The sequence below is a fragment of the Mustela lutreola genome, chromosome 7 (genome assembly GCF_030435805.1).
Source record: "Mustela lutreola isolate mMusLut2 chromosome 7, mMusLut2.pri, whole genome shotgun sequence".
Taxonomy (NCBI): Eukaryota; Metazoa; Chordata; class Mammalia; order Carnivora; family Mustelidae; genus Mustela; species Mustela lutreola.
The window spans coordinates 7,518,676-7,542,640 of NC_081296.1; the positions used below are offsets into that span (position 1 = coordinate 7,518,676).

General features: G+C 52.1%; 1 protein-coding gene across 4 annotated transcripts in view; it reads right to left on the reverse strand.

Annotated features, from left to right (window-relative positions):
- Position 1: 1 nt before the first annotated feature.
- The window catches only part of ZNF592 (zinc finger protein 592), a 47,861-nt gene continuing 23,897 nt past the window's right edge, over positions 2-23,965 (reverse strand). For all 4 annotated transcript variants that reach the window (XM_059179935.1, XM_059179932.1, XM_059179933.1 and 1 more), the window contains 8 exons: positions 18,486-20,748; positions 11,138-11,316; positions 4,580-4,756; positions 4,168-4,327; positions 3,765-4,052; positions 3,434-3,546; positions 2,734-2,869; positions 2-1,343 (listed from right to left, as the gene is read on the reverse strand). In XM_059179935.1, the coding sequence (XP_059035918.1) occupies positions 852-1,343; positions 2,734-2,869; positions 3,434-3,546; positions 3,765-4,052; positions 4,168-4,327; positions 4,580-4,756; positions 11,138-11,316; positions 18,486-20,729 (3,789 nt within the window). In that variant the 5' untranslated portion in view covers positions 20,730-20,748 and the 3' untranslated portion in view covers positions 2-851. The remainder of the gene's footprint in view (positions 1,344-2,733; positions 2,870-3,433; positions 3,547-3,764; positions 4,053-4,167; positions 4,328-4,579; positions 4,757-11,137; positions 11,317-18,485; positions 20,749-23,965) is intronic.

Below are 23,965 nucleotides of genomic sequence, written 5' to 3' on the forward strand. Positions count from 1 at the left end.
GTGGTAAGAAGATTTTTTATTTGAAATATAGTCTGAGCAACATGAGTGTAGCCGAGAGGAGGAGGGGCTGGCCTGCCTGGGGCGGCAGCCTCTCTAATGGCACAGGAGCAAGAGTACAAATATTCCAACGTCTGTGTGCCCCCAACCCCGCAGGTCAGGAAGGGCAGAACCGCGGCAGAGCCAGGACGCACAGCTCCCTCCAACAGGGTCTGCCCGCCTTGGCCACGCCACCTGCTCTCCCGAGTTCCAAACAGGCACGCTGCGGAACTTCCTCCCACCCACACAGACGGGAGGAGCCAGTGACAATTCATTCTCCAGGACGACTTTGGAGGGGAAAGAATCAGAGAAGGCAGGAAGGAAGGGCAACGATCGAGGGCCCTCACCGAGCCAGCCTGGGCAAGCTCTCCAAGGGGGGCGGCCAGCACCCGCATCCCCCTTCTCAGGCTCTGCAGGCAGGGAGGAGCGCTCCGACCAGAGCCCCGGCTGAAGGCAGCACGCAGGAGCCTCCCAGAAGAGCACAGTGCTGAGGGGTTTCAAGCCGAGTTGACAGCGTTGGGGCTGGGCCACATAAGCAGCCTGGGGTTGGAAGGACACAGACAAGGGTTGGGGTACCAAGAAGCAGCACAAAGCCATAAATAACAGAAGCAGATTCGGAGCTGGGAGGGTCCTGGGTGACTGCACATTTCCCGGGGCTGGAGACGCCCAGCCCCCCGCAGCTCGGGGCAGACACGGCTCCAGGGCACAGCCGGCCACACTCACACTGGGGCAGAGCCTTCTCTCCCCCACTGTCCACATGGCAGACGGGGCGCGCTGGGGCAGCACCCCGACCGCACGCACCGCAGAGCCTCCGGTCACACCTGAGGGGACGGAGCGGGGCTGTCCTGGTCCTGAGAGGCCTGTGCTGGACTCTGAGCATCTGGGGCACCGTCCTCCTCGGAAGCTGGGCCTCGCGATCTCGCCTCTGGGTCGCCCAGCAAAGGCTCTCCGGCACATTCTTCCAGTCCGTTCTCTCTGGTCTCCATGGACACCTCCTCCCCGGAGCCCTCCTCAGGCTCCGCCGCCTCCTCCTCCTCCTGGTCTCTCACCTTGTGGACGATGAAGAGGTGGCGGCTGAGGGAGCTGGCCGAGGTGTAGCACAGGCCGCAGAGGAGACACTGAGCCGTGGAGCTGTCCGCCTGGTGCTGAGGTATGTGGCTCTGGAACTCGAGCCCCGAGTCTGTGGCAAAGCTACATTTCGCACACTGGAACAGGGACTTGTGCCTTTTGGTGGAAGAGACGGGCGCGCCATTGCTGGTGCCCGGAGCGTCCCCGGCTCCGCTGCCTGGTCTTTTCAGATGGCTCACCTACAAGGGGACATGGCATGAGCGGTGTCGAGCAGAGCCCGTGCCCAGCGGGAGCCCCATACCCAAACGCTGCCGCCCATGGACTCCCAGGAGCCCCGCCCCAGCCAGGCTCGCCCCAGCCCCAAACCGTGGGTTTAGATTTGGTTTCTTTCAGGTTTTTGGGTTTGCTTTTGCTTTGTCTCATGTAACTTATGCGTGTGGCACCACATTCCAAGGATGTGGGACAGGCAGGAGAAGTCCCTCTTGGCCAGCTCTCCCTGGACCTGCCCACCAGAGAAGGCCACATGGCCTGGGTTCTGCGGCTCCCCGAGAGACCATCTGTGCACCCACAAAGGGAAAGCTGTTGCCTTTTACAAAATGAGACCATGCACACTTTGCTTCAGCGTACTTTTCCTACTTCAGGACACGGGCTGGCCGCTGTCTCCAGGAGGGCCCCTACCTAGCATCGGCGGGGCGAACGGTCCCCTCCCACAACATGGAGCTGTGCTCCTGCGTTGTTGCACGGCACACGGCCCTGTGGTGCGGGGTGCGGACCCCTTCAGGCCTGAGGCCAAGGGCGTCAGACAGAACAATCCCAGGGACAGAACCACTGGATCAAAGGGCATGTGCATTTGGAGGGTGGGGGTGCGCATGTCAACCGCAGACAGACGCCCCCAAAACATCAGCGGACATCCCACCTGCCACGTGTGAAAAGCCTTTGGCTGACCAACGCCCTTCTCCAAGCAGCCAGGAAGAAATGCCCTGCAACCTCAGGCAGCTCTCCGAGTTTCCCAGACATGCCCAATCCTCTGAGGAGCAGCCCTCCCTGCCCCGGCATGGGAAGAGCGAGCTGTGAGGAGGGGAAAGCATGTCGCTCCTCAGGTTCACCAGAAATGGGACAAGGGCACAGAACAGTGCTCGTGTCATACAGCCCTTGCTGTACAGTGCTCCAGGATCCCGGGAGTCTAGGTTTGACTCCTCCCATAATGTGTGTGTGTGTGTGTGTGTGTGTGTGTGTGTGTGTGTGCGTGCGCGAGAGAGAGAGAGAGACACACATGTGCACATGCACACACACTCGGGAGCGCTGCCACCCTCAGCCCTGCACCCCTCACCCCCTCCACTCCTCCCGGCACTAGAGGGGCGGCAGCAGCTTGACACGGCACCTGTGGGTCCACTCCAGAGTCCACCAGGGACAGGAAAGCCACAGGTGCAAAAGGCTAATGGCTGATCCCAGGTCTGTGTCCCTGTCCTTCACCTGTGTGCGGTCCCGCACAGGACTAGAGAATGAGCCACGGGGAGGGAAGCTGCTGCTGCTGCAGGCTCCATGGCCGCTGTCACACATGGGCCCCTGCAGCCAACTTGACGCACTCACGGGGCAAGTCACTCCCGGGGGCAGGGGCCCCCTGCTCACCTGAGGGGAATGTCCACCCGAAGGTCTGACTTTGGACGTCTGGCTCAAATCAGGGTTTCTGATACCATGCATAAGGCTGATGTGGCTCTCCAGGAGGGAGGGCCGAGGAAAGCTCGGGCTGTCCTCTGCGCAGTACCTGCGGGAGCATAGCCGGAAGACAGGGTCTAAGGTGACAGGCCCCAGAGAGCCTAGCGGGGCCACGCACACTGGCAGGGAGGTGAGGCGCACGCTGCTGCTTCTGGCTCCTGGGGAGAGAGCTGGCTGGGATTCACCAGGTGGCCGACAACAGCAAGTCAGAATGCTCGTCCCGGCCCTGAGCTATGATCTCTCTCCACTCCCTGCCATCACTGCCCAGAGGTCCCAAGGCTGGGCCAGTGGTCAGCAAAGGGGAGGCCAGACGGGGCACAGGGTCCCATCACTGTCACTCCTCCTAAAGCTCAGGGCTGGTCATGCTGACTGGCAGTGTAGACTGGGGTGAGGGAGGTAGGAAGGGGAAGGCTCCGCGGCCACCAGCGGCTAGAAGCTGGTCCCCGACCAGCCCGGCCTCCCGACTGAGCCGCCGTATCTTTCCAGGAGAAACTTGCTTCTCTCCTGCTTCTGCCCCCCGCCTCCCTCATCTCACAGCAGAGAAGAGCCCCAGCAATGCTGGCCACAGTCCTTTTGAACCTCAGACCTCCTGGCTCACACGTCCAGCACTCACCCACAAGTATAGACTTTCTTCACTGTGTCGTGGTTGTTGCGGATGTGTTTGCGCAGGCTGTTCGGGGTGTGGAAGGACTGCTCGCACTGCCGACACGGGTACCGCTTCAACGCCTGCGGGAGACGACAGGACGCAAAGCATCAGAACTCTAGGACCGCTCCGGGGGTCTTTGTACGCGGGCGGTACAGGCAGAAAGCCCTCGGCTCTGTGGGACCCACCCTGCCCAAAGCCCCGGGCACCCTAAGGGGTCCACCACATAAGGGGGCTCTGACCCCACAGGACAGAAGTCCAGGACTCTGGCACTGCCCGGGGACCACGCGCCGACACTTACCCGACCGTGGCTCTTCTTCATGTGGGACACATAATTCTCCCGATCAGGAACCCACTCCTGGCACTCCTGGCACGTCCAGCCAGTGTTCCTCAGCCGGGGCCTGGCCTCAGCCCTGCGATGGGCCTCAGGCCTGCCCCAGCGGCTCGAAGGCAGGGAGCTGCCCCGAGCAGCCACGGTCGTGGCTGGGGGCTCGGTGGGAACTCGAGAGCCGGGGCGGCTTGAGGACATGTCCGATGAAGACTGGAGGCTTGACAGCTCGTCCACGTTTCGGGGAACACCGTGGGTGCTCTGGGGATGGGGAGAGCGATTACTGACTGGGTAAGGGGAAAGAGGCACAGAGTCAGACCCCCGGGGCCTGAGGCGCATGCCCTCCTCCCCAGCCTCCTTCCCCGGGGCACCCCACCTTGACGTGCTGCATCAACTCTGGCTTCTGCAGGAACAGAAGTGGGCACTCAGGGCACTTGAAGACGCCCACCTGCGTCTTGCTGGCGTTCTGGTAAAAATGCTGCTGAATGTGCCTCTTCTTGTTGAAGATCATTTCACAGGAGCACTTATAAATGAGCCTGGAGAGACAAGGCCCAGGGAGTGAGGGGCCGGGCTCTGGCCACGGAACCTTCGCCCCATCTCCATTCTCTGTACCAGGCTCAGGTTTGGGAAAGCACTGCTCTGAGCCAACGTGGCTACTCCCCTGCCTGGGGATGCATGCAGTGAACCCCGGGCAGCCCCAGCTCCCTGGTCCATCCTAACACCTTCCCCAGAGTGCCCCGGCCACTCAGCTCCACCCCACAGGCCTGCCGGCCCCGCATCACACTCACTGGGAGGGTCTGTGAGGCTGGGTGGGGTGCTGGGCGGCGCTGTGGTCCGCGGTGCTGCTGGCAGTCTTGAAGGCCATGGGGCAGAACGCACACTTGTGGAAAACCTGGCAGTGTCGCTCCTGGATGTGGCTTTTCAGCAAGGCCAAGGTCAGGTGGACGACCCCACAGTGCACGCACCTGGACAGGGTGGTGGGGGTGTGGGAGGTGCATGAGATCCAGAAGTTGTGCTGGGGGAGGGGGACGGAGGGCAGGAGCAGAGCCATCTCGGGGGGGGGGGGGCCTCCCCCGCCATCCTTCACACATGCATGCTGAGAGCCTGTCTGCAGCCACCACACCCACGGCTATGCTGGCGGGAATAGAGAGGGAGGGGAATGGTCCCAAGAGGATATAAACCAAATCCTTTGAAGCACAACACCACCACAGGGGTGCAGGAGGCCACAGGAGCCTGGGCCTTCCCACTGGCTGCTACCAAGTGAGCGGGGACGGCCGCTTCACGCAAAGTGTGACTGGGAGATGCCAGGCAGGCCTGAGCCACAAGCACAGGAAAACACGCAGCCTCAAAACCCAGGACGGAATCCTCTGGGGCAGAACAGTCCAGGGGAACCTGTGCTGACCGCAGGAATGTTCCACACTGTACTGGCCATGTGGCTACGGAGATTTAAATTAATACAATAAAACACAGCGGCCGGTCACGCTGGCCACACGTCAAACTCAACAGTCAGGCACAGCCGGTACAGCTCCAGACCATGGGGCTCCGAAGGCCTAGGCTGTGTTTTCCAAACACCGTTTAGCAAATACACTGTTTGGATCATGCATGAACTATATCAAAGCACTTGTTTCTGAAACCGAGGCCGGACTCTTCTGCCAACTTCACAACCTCTCTCTCTAACTGGACTTCCCCTTCCGCAGTCCCACAAGCCTGTGACCAACATGCCATTCTCCATCCACTCCAGGCCCTAGACCCTCTCGCCCTCTCCTTCTTTCCTCCTGCCCACACACAGAGAGCCCCATCTCCTCCACATGAGGAAACCGCCTCCCCGAGCCCAGCCACTCCCCTCGAGGTAACTGGGAGCCCCCCGCTTGTTGCAGTATTGCCTGACCCCATAACCCCAACATCCCAGTAAGACTGAGAAGAGAGGCTGTTGCATTACTGAAGAAAAGGACATGCCTTCACTTACAGACCCTCTGACTCCCAAATACAGCCCTTCCATTCACTCCCCAAGCCTGAGCTCCAACATCACAGGCTGGAGCACAGGTGATACTGTGCACCAACATCACCACAGAATCCCGCCTGGTCCTTTTCGTTTTTCCTCCTTTTCTGTGTATCTGGGGGGTGGGGGGACACAGGGAACCCCCTTTGCAAATTTAATTAGCTATGAGGAGCACCTGCAGAAAGCTGTGTGCGATGACCTCTGATGTGCGCTCATCACTAAACTTGTACGTGCTTTAGAGTTTCCACACGAGCTACTTAATTATATTTTCTTTTCTCTCCCCTAAACAAAATAGTGACCAACTTCTAGCACACAAAAGTACTTCTACACCACAAGTATCGTGGGGAGAAAAGAAAATCCACATATTTCCAAATTCATCCGAAGTGGCCAAGTAGACCTGATCCGTGTAAGGAAGCTTAAGTGGCCTTCCTTGTACAAGTTGACCAGACATCAGCAGGGGCAGTATAAACACGTGCTTCAAAAATGCGGCGAAAGGGGCACCTGGGTGGCTCAGTGGGTTAAGCCGCTGCCTTCGGCTCAGGTCATGATCTCAGGGTCCTGGGATCGAGTCCCGCATCGGGCTCTCTGCTCAGCAGGGAGCCTGCTTCCTTCTCTCTCTCTCTCTGCCTGCCTCTCAGTGTACTTGTAATTTCTCTCTGTCAAATAAATAAATAAAATCTTAAAAAAAAAAAAATGCGGCTAAAAACCCCTTCTATGTACTGAGGAGACACTCTGCAAAGAAGCCCCATGGAAAGTAAGAACTCTGGGAGTGAAAGAACCCACACCGTGTCAGTGAAAGACCAAGTCAAGTACGGTTTACAAATTGATGAAGAAGTGGGAAGAGAAATCTGACCCCCAGACAGAACTCTTTACACCAATTTTTTAAAGAGAAGATACACAATTACAGAATTATATACCATGAAATATGTAAAGTTTTAGAAAAGACAAAGAGGAGTAAAATACTTGATTGTCCTAATAATCACAAATAATTTTTAAAAATGACAGATCATTAAGAATAGTTCAAACTTGCTCCTTTACAACATCACTGGCCACTCCCCAAATTTTCACCAAAGAGCAGAAAAATTTACACAATTCTAAACTGTATATATAACATATATATACATTTTACATGAAGTACCTACACATAAAACACATAAAATGTACTTTGATAATGTCTTCGAGAAAAGCAAAAATAACACAAAACTAAGTAAGATTGTAAGACTCTGTAGTAGAACTCAATAATAAATGGAGCACAGGAACACTGAAAATTCACCGAAACGTAACACCCACAGAACAGGAGGAGATATTTGCATGTCACGTATCTGACAAGGGACTTACATCCAGAATGGACAAAGAACTCTTACAACTCAATAGTAAGTTAATAAATAACCCAATTAAAAACCAGGCAAATAGACATTTCTCCAAAGAAAATACCGAACAGAAAAGATACTCAGCGCAGGGAGCCACTGAGAAAATGTAAATCAAAACCCTAACCAGACACCACTTCACAGCCACAGGGATGGCCGTCATCAGCAGTCAGATGCACAATGCCAGCAAGGAGGCAGAGAAATCACAAATCTCATCTGCTGGCTGGTAGGGAGACAGAAACGGTACAACCACTTCTGAAAATAGTCTGGCAGTTCCTCAAAAAGTTAAACAGAGTTACCAGGTAGTCCCGCGCTCTTCAACTCCCAAGTGTCGGCCCAAAAGAACGGAAAATTTGCATCCACACCACAACTGACACATCAGTGTTCATCAGGGCACTATCATAACGGCAGAAAGGTGGAACCCCAAGTTTTTATCAGCTGGTAAAGGGATGCGTGAACTGTGGTATCTAAAGACGGGGAGCATCACTCCGCCGTAACAAAGGAGCGACCTCTTGACATAACAGGGGTGAATCTTGGCTAAAACTACAGATCCTATGATTCCTTTTCTGTGAAATGTCCAAAAGAAACAAATATATGAAGCAGAAAATAAAGTAGTGATAGCTGAGGGAGGGAGAAATGGAAGGGTTATAAAACGGAGTTTCTTCTGGAATGAAGAGAATGTTCTAAAATTGGTTGTGATAGGGACGCCTGGGTGGCTCAGTTGGTTAAGCAGCTGCCTTCGGCTCAGGTCATGATCCCAGCGTCCTGGGATCGAGTCCCACATCGGGCTCCTTGCTCGGCAGGGAGCCTGCTTCTCCCTCTGCCTCTGCCTGCCATTCTGTCTGCCTGTGCTCGCTCTCTCTCCCCCTCTCTCTCTCTGATAAATAAATAAAATCTTAAAAAAAATAAATAAAAAATAAAAATAAATAAAAATAAAATTGGTTGTGATGATGAACAACTCTGTAAATACACTGAAAACTATGTACACTTTACATGGGTGAATGTGTGCTATGTGTCTAAATAAAAGTGATACAAAAAATACATGCTAATAGCGAAGCTCTTAAGCACGACTGAGACTATACCTTGTGCATACGCCTCCTGAGTTCAACCACGGGCCTCTGAAGGCTGGAATGCCAACAGCTTCAGTAAGCCGCCCCCGCAGCTGAATCACGTTACTCTTTTGTCGGACATTCCGTACAAAAAGGCCTGACAGGGGGGCACCTGGGTGGCTCAGTGGGTTAGGCCACTGCCTTCGGCTCAGGTCATGATCTCAGGGTCCTGGGATCAAGTCCCGCATTGGGCTCTCTGCTCAGCGGGGAGCCTGCTTCCCTCTCTCTCTCTCTCTCTGCCTGCCTCTCTGCCTACTTGTGATCTCTGTCAAATAAATAAATAAAATTAAAAAAAAAAAAAAAAAAAAAAAAAGGCCTGACAGGGGCATCTGGGTGGCTCAATCGGTTAGGTGTCCAACAGGGTACTGGGATCGAGCCCCGAATCCAGCTCCCCACTTAGGGGTAATCTGCTTCTCCCTCTCCCTCTGCCCCTCCCTGCTCCCTCTGTCTCTCTCTCAAATAAATAATCGTTAAAAAAAAGAAAAAAGAAAAAAAGCCTTGAAAAACTGAATCGCTTTTGAGACACTGTTTCTTTTTACTCTCTTGCAGATGAAAGTAAAATAAAATACTGAATTAAAAGACCAAAGACCAGGGACGCCTGGGTGGCTCAGTTGGTTAAGCAGCTGCCTTTGGGATCATGACACTGGGTCATAATCCCAGCATCCTGGGATCGAGTCCACATCGGGCTCCTTGCTCAGCGGAGAGTCTGCTTCTCTCTCCACCTCTGTCTGCCTGCGCTTGCTCGCGCTCTCTCTCTGACAAATTAAAAAAAAAAGACCAAAGACCAGGGCGCCTGGGTGACTCAGTCTGTTAAGCCTCTGCCTTCAGTTCAGGTCATGATCCCAGGGTCCTGGGATTGAGCCCTGCATCAGGCTCCCTGCTCAGACTGCTTCTCCCTCTCCTGTCTCCCCTGTTCATGATCTATCTCTCTCGTGACCTATCTATGTATCTGCATCATTGGAAACTTCTTGGATTCAAAATCCAAAGATAAAAATTTAAGTACTGCTTGCATTTTTAGTGGATTGGACTTGATCTTGAAACCAGCAGCACATGCTTAAGTCACAGTTGGAAAGGTACTTTCAAATGTTATGTAATACTGTAAAAACACACGTTCAGGTGTTTGGTTTAAAAAATGTGACCTGGCGGGGGGCACCCAGCTGGCTCGGTGAGTGAAGCCTGTGACTCCTGATCTCAGGGTTGTAGGTTTGAGCTCCACGTTGGGGCCAGAAATGACTTAAATAAAAAAAAAACAACAAAAAACACTGAGCTAGGATGCTACCAAGCCACACCCCTCTGCAGCACAGCAGCCAGGGCTCTGAGTAACCCATCTCTGGTGTGTTCTCCATTTCCCATAACATGCAAAAGAAGCTAGTCTACATTTGGAAGTACTTACATGGGGACAGAAGCCAGGGAGTCCCCACAGCGCCTCCCCATGCCTCCACCCCGTCTGCGAGCCATCAAGCTCTGATGCTTCTACTCCCCAAAGCTCTCCCAGACCCACCTTCTCTCCATCCCCGCAGCTTCCAGTGCCTCTGCCACAGCCACCAGCCTCTCATCTGGACCATCCCACTTGCCTCCCTACCTCTCTCTGGGCTCTCCCCTCTCTAATGCACATCAGCTTTCCCTCGAGATCTCCTGGAAGCACAGGTCTGCCATACCACTCCCCTGCTCCACTGTCCACTGGAGAAAGTCTGAGTGCCTACCAAGCACTCCAAGGTCTTGCCTGGGCCTGGCCCTACTGAGGCCCTGGCCTCATTTCCCACCCTACCCCCAGTTCATCTCCCCCCTCACCCCAAAATGTTCATCATTCCTGTAACCTTTCGTGTGCTCCAGATCCCTGACCGTACCCTTGCCAGACATGCTCCCCCCGCTTGCTTGCCGGAAAACCTACTAACTCCTCCATGAGCATCCCTGACCATCTGTACTGCGGGGCTCCCCGCTCTAGTTACCGTCGCCTGGATGGGTGTGTGACCCACCCCACTGAAGCCCCTGCCGGCGGCAGCTCTGTCCCAACCCCCTCTGTATCCCGAGGGTCCGACGCAGCACTACAGGCCGGAATAGGTACTCAAGAAGAACGTTATTCAATGAAATAAATCAATATTTTTTTGTAAATACCAAAGAGAAGAAAACCTTACTAAATTTGGACAAAATTAATTTTCAGGTAACTGAAAGTGGTAACGTCAAAACATCAGAAGATGTAGAAACTCCAGAATGTAGTAAGTCAGTAAAGGGAGCCTCACCAAGTGGTTGTAAAAGTCAGAGATCAATGTGTTTGGGAGAGCGTTTCTCTCCCCGTTTTGATCTTTTTCCTGAAAATGACTTCTTGCCTACATTTACTTGACAGGTGGAGTAGACTCAGTTTAAAATAGTTTTCTTGGTTTTACTATGAGGCTGATCATTTTTCCATTTTCAGGTTGTGCACTTTTTTTTCACAAACGGACAAAAATTCTTCAACGTAAAGATACTGAAGGCTTCTGTACCTTGCAGTTCCAGTTGCTAATGGAAACTGAGAACATCCGAAAGTACTGCAATTAGTCAATGTATGATTGTAATGGGACTTCAAATTTAATATGCCAAACACAGTAACTCTGTAAGTAAATTAACTTTATACACTTTTAAAAACCAAACTAATCCCCAAAACCATCCCTTCAAAGGTACTTTTTCATGTTTAACTCTTTTTAACTCCTATTCTTACTACCTATCCCCCTTGTTCTCTAAAAATAAAAACACCTAAATACCAACTTACATTCCTGTCTTACTAGGCTGGGGGCCCAGCACTCTAAAGACCAAAGTTCATCCTGAAATGAGCTCAGACCCAGGAAAGGACCGGCCGCTGGGCCAGCCCAGGACAGCACGCCAGGCAGCACCCACCTGTAGCCCACCTTGCGGGCATAGTGCAAGCAATTCTCCTTCACGTGGGTCTGGAAGTAGGCAGAGCGGCAGAGGGCCCCACACTCCGGGCAGCAGTAGGGGGACTTGTGGGCGTGGATCCGCTGGTGGGCGCAGAAGCTGCACTGGTTGGGCAGCAGCATCTGGCACACCTGGCAAGTCTAGGAAGAAACACCAGGAAAGCAAGTCACTCAGGAGCCACGGGGGCTGCGGACTCACAGCTCGCCAACCATGGCGGTCTGGCTTTCCTCGCACGGGGTCCCACCACCATGTTTTCTTCCACCCCTCCCAGGAAATGTGGCACCCCCAGGCCTCGTTCCAAGTGTTGATACACCCAAGCAAGCTTTGCCTCTCACCTTATTCATCAGAGACAGAACTGACGTTATGTTTCCAGACATCAGTCCTGCTTCTAGGACGGGGAGTGTTCCTTCCCTCAGGCTGAGCAGACCAGCTTTTCCTTTCCAGAGGCCAAAAGCACGTCTTCAAGTGTCAGAGCCCACTACACTGCCAGACCCACTAGGCCCTCTGCTCTCGCTCAGCAGAGGCAGTGCTGGACACCTCTAGTCCCGTGGCTCGGGGACGTCCAGAGCAGACCTGATTGGCCCTCAGAAGCCCCCAGGGCAGGAGGGCTGAGTGGTCTTGCCAGTGTCCGTGCCCTCAGCCCTGTTGGGGGTGTCCTGAACCACGGCCCTGAGCGGGCTGACCACACATGCCCGCAGGAAAGGGTGGAGTAGGCAACAGCTCCTTCACTCCCAGACTCGGGAGAAAAGCAAGGGGGAGAAGTCGGGCAGCCCGCACTGCTCTGGTGGGCACAGCAAGACAGCCCGGGGGAAGCAGCAGACCTCGAGGGCGCCTGCGTCAGCGGAGGCCCTTCTGGGTCAAAAGGGGACCACTGTGCTCGCTCTTCACTGTGGGAGCCACTGACCTGGGCCCAGGGGAGGTGCTTAGAGGGACAAGTCATTAAGGAGGACGGGAAGAGCAAAATCCAGAACATGGGGGCCTCTACAGGACACACAGCCCAGTTTTTTCAACAAATAGATTTCAAGGGGAAAACAGAAAAAGGAAACTTAGAGATTAAAGGAAGTTTAAGAGAAAGGTTCACATTGCAGTGTACAGCTCTTATTTAGACCCTGATTCAAGCAAGCCAACTGCAGAGAGAGACGAGACGCTCAGAGCTATCTGAGCACTAACCTGACAATGACTTCAGGACATTTGACACTTGGTATTAAGGTCTGATAATAATAAGAGATTATCATTATTATTAGCTTCGAGATGTCATGATATTATATCCACGTTCTTTGTGAGGAAAACCTCATACTTTAAAGATAATACAGAACTATTACAGACCCAGTGATGCAGGGATTTGTTTAGAAATAATCCATGAGCGGGAAGGGATGGGTAAGAAAATACATAAAACGAGACGGGCCAGGAGCTGGCGACTATTAAAAGACGGCTTGTTCTACCTTTCTGGCCACTTTTACGTACGTTTGGGACATTCCATAATAAAAAGCCTTTGTGTCTTTTTGTTGTTTTTGTTTTTAATTCCAACACCTGTCACCAGGTCCAAGGTTTTGTTCTTAAGATTTATTTATTTGAGAGGGAGGTAGGGGGAGAAATAAGGGGGGAGAGGCAGAGGGAGAGGGAGAGAGGAAGCAGACTGCACACTGCTTCTGTGGATTCAATCCCACGACCCTGAGATCACGACTGGAGCCGAAACCAAGAGTCAAGAGGTTACATTACATAAAATTGGGATGCCTGGGTGGCACAGTCGGTTAAGTGCCCAACTCTTGATTTCAGCCCAACCCTGATTGCAGGGTTGTGAGATCAAGCCCCCCAAAGGGCTCAGAGCTCAGCATGAAGTGTGTTTAAGATTCTCTCTTTCCCTTGCTCTCAGTCCCTCCCCCCAGCACACAGACAGGCATGCACATGCGTACACACTCTCACTCTCTTTCTCCCTCAAATAAATCTTAAAATAAATATAAATAAATAAATATATATTTACATATATAAGATTTATATATATATTTACATATATATATATATATATGTAATTAAAGGAGAAAAACAAAAACATTCCCTAAAAATTGAAAAACAGAAACTAAATAAGCCAACAGCATATCGAGCTGGTGACATAACCATATAGAAAAAACACTTGTTCCCAGTGACCTTTAAAATGCAGTATTTTGACTGATATATCCTTAATGTGATCTATTCTAAGATCAGAAAGAACTGCAAATACACCCTCAACTTTATGTAGTTGCCTTAGATGTTAAAAAAAATTGATATTAATACTTCAAAATTTGGGCATATATATGTATGTGTGGTAGGAAAATCTTAAGAACCAAGATTTTCAGTATAAAATCAGTTACATAAAAACTCCATAATTTTACATTTGAATACCAGTGAATACTCGTGATTTTTCTTCCCTGTTTTTTTTAAAGTAGGCTCTATGCCTCATATGGGATTCAAACTCACAACCCCAAGACCAAGAGTCATGTGCTCCACCCACTTTCTTCTTTTTAAGAACCTTATATTTCCGAGGCACCTGGATGGCTCAGTTAGGGAAGCGTCTGTCTGCCTTCAGCTCAGCTCAGGATCTCAGGGTCCTGGGATCGAGCCATGTGTCATCTCCCTGCTCAGCAAGGGAGCCCACTTTTCTCCCCTCACCTACCCCCCAGCCCGCCTGTGCTCTCTCCTGCTCACTCATCCTCTCTCTCGAGTAAAATATATATATATATATATATATTTAAAGATTTTATCTATCCACTTGAAAGTAAAATTTTTCTTTTTTTTTTTTTTTTTAAATACATATACTTCCTGGGGCGCCTGGGTGGCTCAGTGGGTTAAGCCGCTGCCTTCGGCTCAGGTCATGATCTCAGGGTCCTGGGATCGAGTCCCGCATCGGGCTCTCTGCTCAGCAGGGAGCCTGCTTCCTCTTCTCTCTCTCTGCCTGCCTCTCTGCCTACTTGTAATCTCTCTGTCAAATAAATAAATAAAATCTTTAAATACATATACTTCCTGAGGTGCCGGGCTGCCTCAGTTGGAAGAACATGCAACTCTTGATATCATGGTCATGAGTTTTTAATGAGTTTGAGCCCCACACTGACTGTAGAAATTACATAAATAAATAAAACTTTTCCAATAAATAAATAAATACAATAAAAACATACACTTCTCAGCTCTGGCCACCGCAAAGGCCTAGCAGCAGATATGCCCAAGCATCCCTGGTACCCAGAATGTGACATCAAATACTATTCCTCACCACAAGACACCTGGCTCTTTGGAAGGATGGCTGATGCCACGTTTAGCACAAGAAATGCACCCAGGACACCTTGTTGGGACTGAAAAGTAAGGAAGCTTCTCAGGCTTCATGGGTTCACATGTTCCCAGGATGTAGGAGCCAGCATGAGGGGACTCCACGACCGAAGAGGAAACAGCCTGACCACGGAAAAGCACCTAACCCAAACATACCACACACGTGAAACCCAGTGAGTTCATTATAAGAACAACAGAGGAGGCTACCTCACGCCCATTGGGGTGCCTATTGCCGAAGGCAAGCAAACCAACAGACAGACAAAACAGAAAACCACAGGTGTCGGCGAGGATGTGGAGAAATTGGAACCCTCGCACTCTGTTGGCAGGAATGTGAAATGGTGCAGCCACTGTGTGCGGGGGAAGAGGGTGGTTCCTCAAAAATTAAAAATAGTTACGATATGATCTAGCCATTGCACTTCTGAGTACGTACCTGGAACAACTGAAAGCAGGACACTTGGACACTGTGTTCAAAGCAGCATTACTCAAGCAATCCCCAAGATGCGGAAGCAAGCCTAGCATCTATCCACGGGTGAGTGGATATACAAAATGGGATATAAACACACAATGGACTATTATTCAGCCTTGAAAAGGAAGGAAGTCCTGTCACAAGCCACAGTAGAGGTGAGCCTTGAGGACATTATGCTAAATGCAATTAGCCAGCCACAGAAAAACAAGTACTGTGTGATTCCACTGTGTGAGGCACGTGGAGTCAAATTCATAGAAACAGAAAGCAGGAGGGTGGTTGCCAGGGGCAGGAGGGAGGGGGAGTGGGGAGCTCTTTAATGGGTATAGAGTTTCAGTTTTGCAAGATGAAAACAGTTCTGGAAATTGCTCAACAGTGTGAATGTATTTAATGCTACTGAACTGTATACACTTTAAAAAATGATGAAAATGGTAAACTTTATGCTATGTGCATTTTACCACAATTTTTTTAAAATAATAAAGGACAGACTCTTAATACACTATTGGAGACTGTCAGGACATCAACTCACTACTGAAAAAACTGGTAACTAAGGAAAATAAATTAAGTATATATCCCATTTCCCAACATAAACTATACTTCAAAGTAACCAAATAGTCCTCATCAAAGACGGAAAGATATTTTACACAGAACTCCAGCTAATAACTGAGAAAGAAATACTAAAATTATAAAACTCCTTTCTTCAACTCATAAAATTACTGACTCCAGGAGCAATTATTAATGAATACTAAAATAATTAGGTAAAAGATAAGGAACTCTACAATGAAGGAATCAGAACATCCCCATCTAAACTCACTGATCTTGTTTAGTATCATTAAAACTGAGACAATCTGGGGTACGGCGGGGGGGCTCAGTCAGTTAAGCAGCTGCCTTCAGCTTGGGTCATGATCTCAGGGTCCTGGGATCGAGCCCCAAGCTGCAGGGGGCGAAGGGGGGGAAGCGGGGCAGGGGGCTCCCTGCTCAGCAAGGAGCCTGCCTCCCCCTCTGCCTGCCACTCCCTCTGCCTGTATGCTCTTTTTTGCTCTCTCTCTGTTAAATAAATCTAAAAAACAAAAAACAAAAAACAAAACAAGACAATCAAGGACTCTATGCCTCCCTGAAGTCATGAAATATGAAGAAAGTGATATTCCCTCCACAAAACTGCCTATTTCTAGTCTTTATTGCCAATTTCTGGTCAACAGATAAAATACCGGGTACTGAAGAACAAATTAATTGCATAAGGAAGCATCAGTCAAACCCATAATCGTCCTGGAAAATTCTCAGGACGCATGGACCAGTTTCTTTGACAAATCAGTGCTATGTACAACAAAACAGGGGTCTGGTGTGATGGAGTGGGAAGTGGTACTGTTCTAGACTGAGAAATTCAAGGGACAAAACAAAGACAAAAACAAATGCTAACATGTGGTCCATGTTTGAATCCTAATTCAAAACAAGCCCAACTATAAAAAGATCATTTTTTACATAAAAGGAAAACTTGTATATGGACTTGTATTAGATAACATTAAGGAACTGCTCATTTTGTTGGATGTGACAATGACATCATAGTTAAATAAAAGCTTAAGGCCAAGAAGAAACTGTCTGTGCTGACAACATCCAAATACAGTGCCTGGGAATGCAGGAAGGGCTGCCCTCCAGCCCCTGCAGGGGAGGGTAGCCAGTGCAGGGGGGAAGCCAGAAGGCCTGCGTGTGCTCCCCCACAGTCCCAGCACCTACTAGAGCGAAGCCCAGCCCCACTGCATCCATCTACCCGCTTCTCCGCACATGGCCGGAAACCCGGGAACTGTCTCGGGAAATTCAAGTCCACCAGCCAGCAAGGTCAGGTTTGACCCCAGACCTCAAATGGTGCCCTTTCCCTGAGACCACATTTATTAGCAGGGGACTTTGAGGGGAATGGTGCTGGGCTGAGGGAAGCCTGCCGGCCTTCCTGGGTCCCCTCTCCCTTTCTTGTCTGCGGGTCCAGCTCCCGCTAGAGGAGAAGATGCACGATGGGAGGGGTCTCAGCCGGGGCCTACAACCCAACCTCCAAGGGCTCGGATTTTAGAAGGCAGGTGAGAAATGGTGGAAAAGCACCAAGCATCAGACCTCTGCTGGCAACGGTTCTGATCACATGACCTAGAAGAAGCAGTCCGCTATGCAGGGACAGCTACGCGGGGACAGCAAGAAGACTGAAGCCGAAGAACGAAGGGCCGGGATCGCCAACTCCATGACTCATCAGAAGCACAGGGCAAACTGAGGAGAGGGCAAAGGTGGGGACAGGGAGCCCAGCTACCCCACAGAAGGACCACAGACCACCAATTCCACCTCATGTCTCCACCCCCACACACCCCAGGCTCCACAGCTCTGCTCCTGAGGCGCACGCTGCACTTTCCCGCACCTCCATACTTTGTACCTGGACACCCTCCCCTCCCCCAACTTTTCCTGCACGTCTAACTCAAATGTCCCAGCCACAAGGCACCTGCCCTCTGCCCCGAGTCACAGTGAGGTAGTCCCTCTAAGGCCCTCTGGGCAACCACGTCTACAAGCCTTTTAGCCCCAAACTTCATTGGCCTCACCCTGCAGCAGGTGGGCAGTGAGCCCTGTCCCTGCCCAACTACGTGGGCCCCGGAGGAGCAGTGCGACTCCCCGAGGCACCCCTGGGTCTGACAAGGGAGACTCCCTCCGGCCCAAGCACACTGGGAACACTTGTGCAAGGCTCCTCTGCTGCAGACAGGTACGCAGGCCCCTGCTGAACTAAAGTAAAGAGCGGCTTTGCTTTCCTCCAAGGCCTCCGCAGCCCTGGCTTAGGGAGGTGCAGGGAGAGGCGGCCTTGGCTGGGTCCTGGAGAGTCACCTGGAGGAGGAAGCAGAGAGCCTTCTGCAGGCGTGTCTGGAGGCCTACTTTCATGGGACCGGGCCAGTACAGCCAGCCACGACACCAAGGGTGCCAAAGGGTATTTTCGGCACAGACTGTCTTCAGAAAAACAAAAACCAATCTCGTCAGCTGAGCCAAGAATTGGAACAAGCAGATGAGCGCAGCTGCCTTCCTAGAGCGGTGCGAATGCGGACGGAAGAGGGCCCCAAAGCCTGGGCCTCAGCCCTGCCTCGGCCCTCCAGCAGTCTCCCCACGCAGAACAGCTCCGTACGCACCCCGTTCTGAGAGCAGACACTGAGGAGCAGGGCGGTGATGCCCTACCTCTGTCCACCACGGTCACTGGGCGTGTGCAAAGCCCGAGCTAACACCTCCCAGAGACCAGCCCCAGCTGGACAGGGGCCCCCCGCCCACCCAGGAGCCTGGGAGCTGAGCCCGACGTGGGGCGTGGCCACAGACCCAGCTGGTGAATGTTCAGTCTCCCCGGAGTTGGGGACAGGACCCTCTCCCCAGTAAATACCAAGGACTCTGCATTACAGAGGGTCACTAACCATCAAGCCGGCGTCTTCTTCTAAGACTCCTAAGATGCCACCAGTGCCCCCGCCTCAGGGAGCTTTTCTCCATGCCCAATCATGGAGCTCGCGAAAACCAGGGGGCTGAGAGCCATCGCAGGGAGGGTCTGCTTACCAGCCCCTCGCTCTCCTCCGTCGTCCTCTGGAAATGGGCGGCCATAGCCATGTAGTCGCGTATCTGCCTGTGACATTCGAGACACTTGACTCCGTGCCGGATGAGCCTCACGGGGTCCGGGTAGAGCGGCAAAGCTGGGAGGGTCGGGCTGGCAGCGCCCGGGGGGAGGCCAGGTTTGGGGGAGGCTGGCGGCGCCGGGGCGGCGGGGGCCGGGGTGCTGGCGGGGGCGGCCGCAAACATCTGGTCCGCGGAGATGGGCTTGACGAGCAGCTGTGAGCACTGCATGACCAGCCCCTTGCTCTTGTGGTCGCGGGCGTGCCGCAGCAGGCTGCACTTGTTGAAGAAGAGCAGCGTCTGTGAGCACAGCGTGCACAGCACCTCAATGTGGACGCTCCGCCGGCCGTAGTGCTGGCTCAGGCTCTTCTCTAAGGCAAACGCGTCCCCGCACTCCAGGCAGCAGTAGCCACTGGCCGGCACGTGGATCCTGCTGTCCGCGGGGGGGCTGAGATTTGGCGCGTACAGGGGCACGGGGTTGGAGCTGTGGAGGACCTTGTTGAAGACCTCCACCACCAGCGGGGCAGCCTTCTTCACCTGGTGGACCAGGGGCACCGACATCTGGGGGAGCTGCGGCTGACTCCGCCGCTGTGCTGAGGACTTGGCCGTCACGGACGCGGCCACACTGTGGGGGACGAGGTTCAGGTTGGCCAGGTGCACGGCCTTGGGCAGGAGGCTGGCAGGGGCCGGGGCAGAGGCCTGCAGCACCGCACTCTGCTGCTGCTTCTTGCCGGACTGCGAGCCGGGGGCAGCCCCCTTGGGGACCCGGGACCCCAAGCTACCGCAGGGAGATGCAGACTCGCTGGCCTTCGCTGTGCTCTCATCCCCTTTCTTGTCACCCTGGGGGCTCCCGGAATGCGTGCCCCCCTCAGGAGAGTGTGCCACTGCCGGCAAGGCAGCGACCTCGTCCTCTGGCACCTCACTCGGGGCCTCGGCGACGGCACCCCCTAGAGGCGACCCAACAGGGGACTTACTAGGATCGTCGGGGTCCGGCAGGATCCTCGTGACGGTCCGTTTGATTTCCCCCGATGACGTCTTAATGGTTTTGATTCGGACTTTGGGAATTGCTGGTGGGGAGCTGGCGGCCACTGAAGGGGAGCCTTTGCTGCTGCTGTCACTGCAGATGCTCCGAGGGCTGTCTGATGGCTTGATACTCTTTCTAGTGGCCTCCAGAGGGCTCCGGGGGCTCTTTGGTGACTTGGGCATTTTGGGGCTACCTTTGGAGCCCTCTTTAGTGGGCCCTGAGGGATCCTTGGCGTGGCCAGGCTGATCCTCCTTGGTGACACTGGCCACCCTTTTGGCCTGCAGGGCCACCAAGGCTGCAACACAAGAGGAGAGCTTGGAGTGAGCTGGCTTCAGACGCTGCCTTGGGGGGACTGACGAGCAGGTGCCAAGTTCCAGGGCAAGCCCCTTGGGCTCTCCAATACTGTTGCTGGGGTGGCTGTTGAATTCCAAAGCTTCCCCAAAGAACCGACTGGCGTCCAGCTCCTTGGGAGGCTCCCCCGCCTTCTGTCCTCCTCGCTCACGCTCCTGTTGACTCCCCAAGGGCAGAGGCTCCGGCTTGGGCTCCTTCTTACAGAAGTGATCAAACATATGGAGCTCTGGGACTGGAAACTTAGCCAGAGCCTCCAGGACTGGGCCCCCCACAGGCCCACACCCAGGAGGGGGTGGAAAATAACCGTCAGAGTGCTTGGGCTTCATTCCAAACCCATTATCTTTGATGGCATCCTCGGGTTCTGGGCTGGAGATTGGACTGAACTGGTTAAAGGTTGGTAACGGCTCTGACTTGGAAGGTTCTAGCTTGCTGGGGAAACTCCTGGCACTGTCTCCGTTCATGAACGTGGAATCAAACTTCCCACAGTTGTGGCCCAGGTTGTGGGCATCTGGAGGCAGGTCCGAGCCCCGGAATCCATTGTGGAGGAGGCTGGGAGCAATGTGGTCCTTCTCCGCTTCAAACGGCTCCTGGCGGCTGGTGTTCTTGACAATGACGCTCACGGCCGGCACGTCGGAGGATGATCCTGAGTGAGTCAAGGACACACTCTCATCCATGCACATGCCTGGAGGTTTGAGGGGACTTTCATTCTCCTCACTGGGGGTCTGGATGGCCTCCTTGGCATCAAGGCTGGTGGGGTCTGGGATGTCAAAGGCAGCCAGAAGGTCATCAAAATCTGGAGTTTTCATATCCCCCATGGCTGGATGCTGGCAAGGGCTACAACAGAAACAGAACAGAATCAGCGATCCCCAGGATCCCACTGGACTCCATCCAGCATCGTGTCCATCATACCAACACACACGCACACGGCCAGGATGCACACGCATGACCCGACTCTGGGAAGTCACACACCTGACTTTTACTCCAACAGGTTTCCAGAATGCTGGGGGCTCTGGGGGTGGGGTGGAGAGTCTTATAGAGCAGGGACAGGCCTGCCTGGCCAGGCCTAAACATCAGCACCTGGAAGCTCCCGGCCGGCCGCACGGCCAGAGAGCGAGCACACTCCATCGCCCTGCCTCAGTGCCTCAGGGACTAGCCACACTCCCTGACCACGTGCACTAGCAAAGCCCAAGCCCTGAGACCTTAAAAAACAACAAGCACAGCTCAGCACCTCTTTTCTTTGGAAAACTTCTGATTCATAGATGAGATGTGGCTATGGCTTCTGCTAAATTAACTCCTAATATTTTATCATTAACTTTGTAATTTTGGCTTTTTTGCTGGATGAATTCAATCAAATCCAAAATGATCTGCTATTACCAGGATTGACGCTATCCCACAAACTCACTCCAACAAATTACATCATCTCCTAGGCCTTTTTTTTTCGAGGCAGTGTCTGCTTGGTTCCTTCATTTTCACCCAAAACTCTTACTGGCTAGTGAATGGATCCTAGATGTAAGGGGCAGAGCGACTCTCAAAGTCCCACATTGTTATCAAATGGTCCAGTGAACAGTGTCAGGGAAGCCCCAAATTTTATTCTAACTTAATAGACAAAGAAAAGCAAAGCCACCTGTTTCCTTCATGCTCTGGAGCAGGAGAACCACAGCACTACTGAGAGAAAGGAAAGCCAAGGTCCTAGCAAGAGGCCTAGCGTCAGGAAACCACTGCAGCGCTCAGCTCGCTGGCTCCAGCCTGCTGGAGTTAGGAGGAAACCCCACCACCTCCCTTGCTCAACCCCGAATTCTGCACCTGCCTCAGCATCCCAGAGCCGCACAGCCTCTCGTTATTCCTTGTGATTACACTGAAAACCTGTCTGAACGCAGAACCACACAACTCTCTCCCAGAAAGCAGTGCAGTGGCTACACAGAACCAGCCAGGAGCCCCAAGGCCAATGTTCTTATCCTAACGACAAAAATCCCTGAAAGCTACACACGGAAGTATATGGTGTTATTAAAACAACACAAAAGAGACAAACACACACACAGAATCTAAATGTCCAAGAATACGGAATGATTAAATAATTGATAGACTATTATGTGGCCATTAAAAATCCTAATGATGACATTTACACAGCAACATGGAAAATCACTTAGAGCGCTAAGGCGCCTGGCTGGCTCTGTTGGGGCAGCATGCAACTCTGATCTCAGGCTGTTGGGTTCCAGCCCCATGCTGGAGGCAGTTTACTAAAAATAAAAAATCTTTTTTTATAATTTCCTTTCTTTAAAAAGATTTTATATACTTATTTGACAGAGAGACAGAGAGCACAAGCAGGGGGAGCAGCAGGCAGAGGAAGAGGGGGAAGCAGGCTCCCCGCTGAGCAGAGAGGGACTCAATCCCAGGACCCTGAGATCATGACCTGTTCCGAAGGCAGACACTTAACCGATGGAGCCAACCAAGCACCCCCAAAATTAAAAATCTTAAAAAAAAAAAAAAAGAAATTTCACTTATAATGTTTAGTTAAAAAAAAAAAAACAAAAACTAACACCAAAAAACGTTGTCAGACTAGAACAATGTAAAACTAAGTATGTATTTGAGCCAAGATTAAAAGAAAAGGAAAAGGAATTATGCAGGGTGGTGGGACTACTGGCGGGTTATTTTTCAGGACTCTTTGTGCTGACAGATTGCTTTTATAATTTTAAGAGGGGTAAGTAAAGGGGGGGAACCCACTTAGAACTACAGGGGAGAGGCATCTGGGGGGCTCAGTTGGTTGAGCATTTGACTCTTGATTTTGGCTCCAGTCATGATTTCAGGGGCCTGGGACCCAGCCCCTGCTCAGAGGGGAGTCTGCCTGAGAGTCTCTCTCCCTCTCCTCAGCCCCTCTCCCCCCACTCACAGTCTCGCTCTCTCAAATAAATAAATCTTTAAAAATTAAAAAAAAAAAAAAAGACCCACAGGGGAGCAGGTGGCATAGCACAGGTGTATCTGTTACCAGCCCCTGGGATCAACAGGTTCGCAGGTTCGGTTTCTTGCCCCCCCTTTCCAACCCCAAACAAAACACATCTGCCTGCTTAAGAGTTCCCACAGAAAATGAAAAATACCCACCACTGGGAATACATCTAATTATGGTTGGTAATAATAAAGTGAAATACCAATTATCTGAACTAAATACGACAGGCAGCATCTCACTATGAAATGAGATGGAAAGCTCCTGGACACAAATGACTGTCTCCTGGAAACAGGAGCCCGTCAGCAAGGGGAGGGCACTGGCAACCGGGAGAGCACCAACATCCCTGAATGGGCAGGCTGACCCAAACTACAGGGAAGTGCCTCTGTGATATTTGCTGTGTACGTTTCTTTCTTTCCCCCTCCCCCCCCACCTTTTTTTACAATCTAGCGGGGGGAAAAAGGATTGAGGGAGAAGGGCAGAATGGGTTGGTGTTTTCAAGGAGCTGCAGAAAGCTGGTGAGGGAGGAGAGGCAGTAGCTGGGTGGTGAGAGCCAGGGTTAGCTGGGAGCCTACTGCTGCCTGCCGGGAAGTCACAGGGGCCGCAGGCAGAGAGGTCTGGCAACAGAAGAAAGTGATGCTCTCCCACAGGTCGATCTCAGGAACTGGCGGAGAACGGCCAGAGGGAAGGGAAGGTATCTTCTGCTAGGAAACTCAGAGCAGGGAAAAGCTATGGCGGTTCAACACTGGCAGCAGGAAAACCCTTTCTAACCTTTGGATCTTATATACCGAAGCTGACACTTTTAAAAGCCAAAGATCAAGACCTGTTTTCTATTTACTCATCATAGGGAAAACCAAAAACAGCCGCAATCAACAGCACTGAATAAGGGATTCATGGTGTACCTGTTTGCATTTCTTTAAACCTTTTTCCAAAGTATCACACTGTTTATAAGTAGAAAAGAGAAATTAATCAAAATGTACTGTTATTTTTTTTTTAAGATTTTATTTATTTATCAGAGGGGGGGGGAGAGAACGAGCACAGGCAGACAGAATGGCAGGCAGAGGCAGAGGGAGAAGCAGACTCCCTGCTCAGCAAGGAGCCCGATGTGGGACT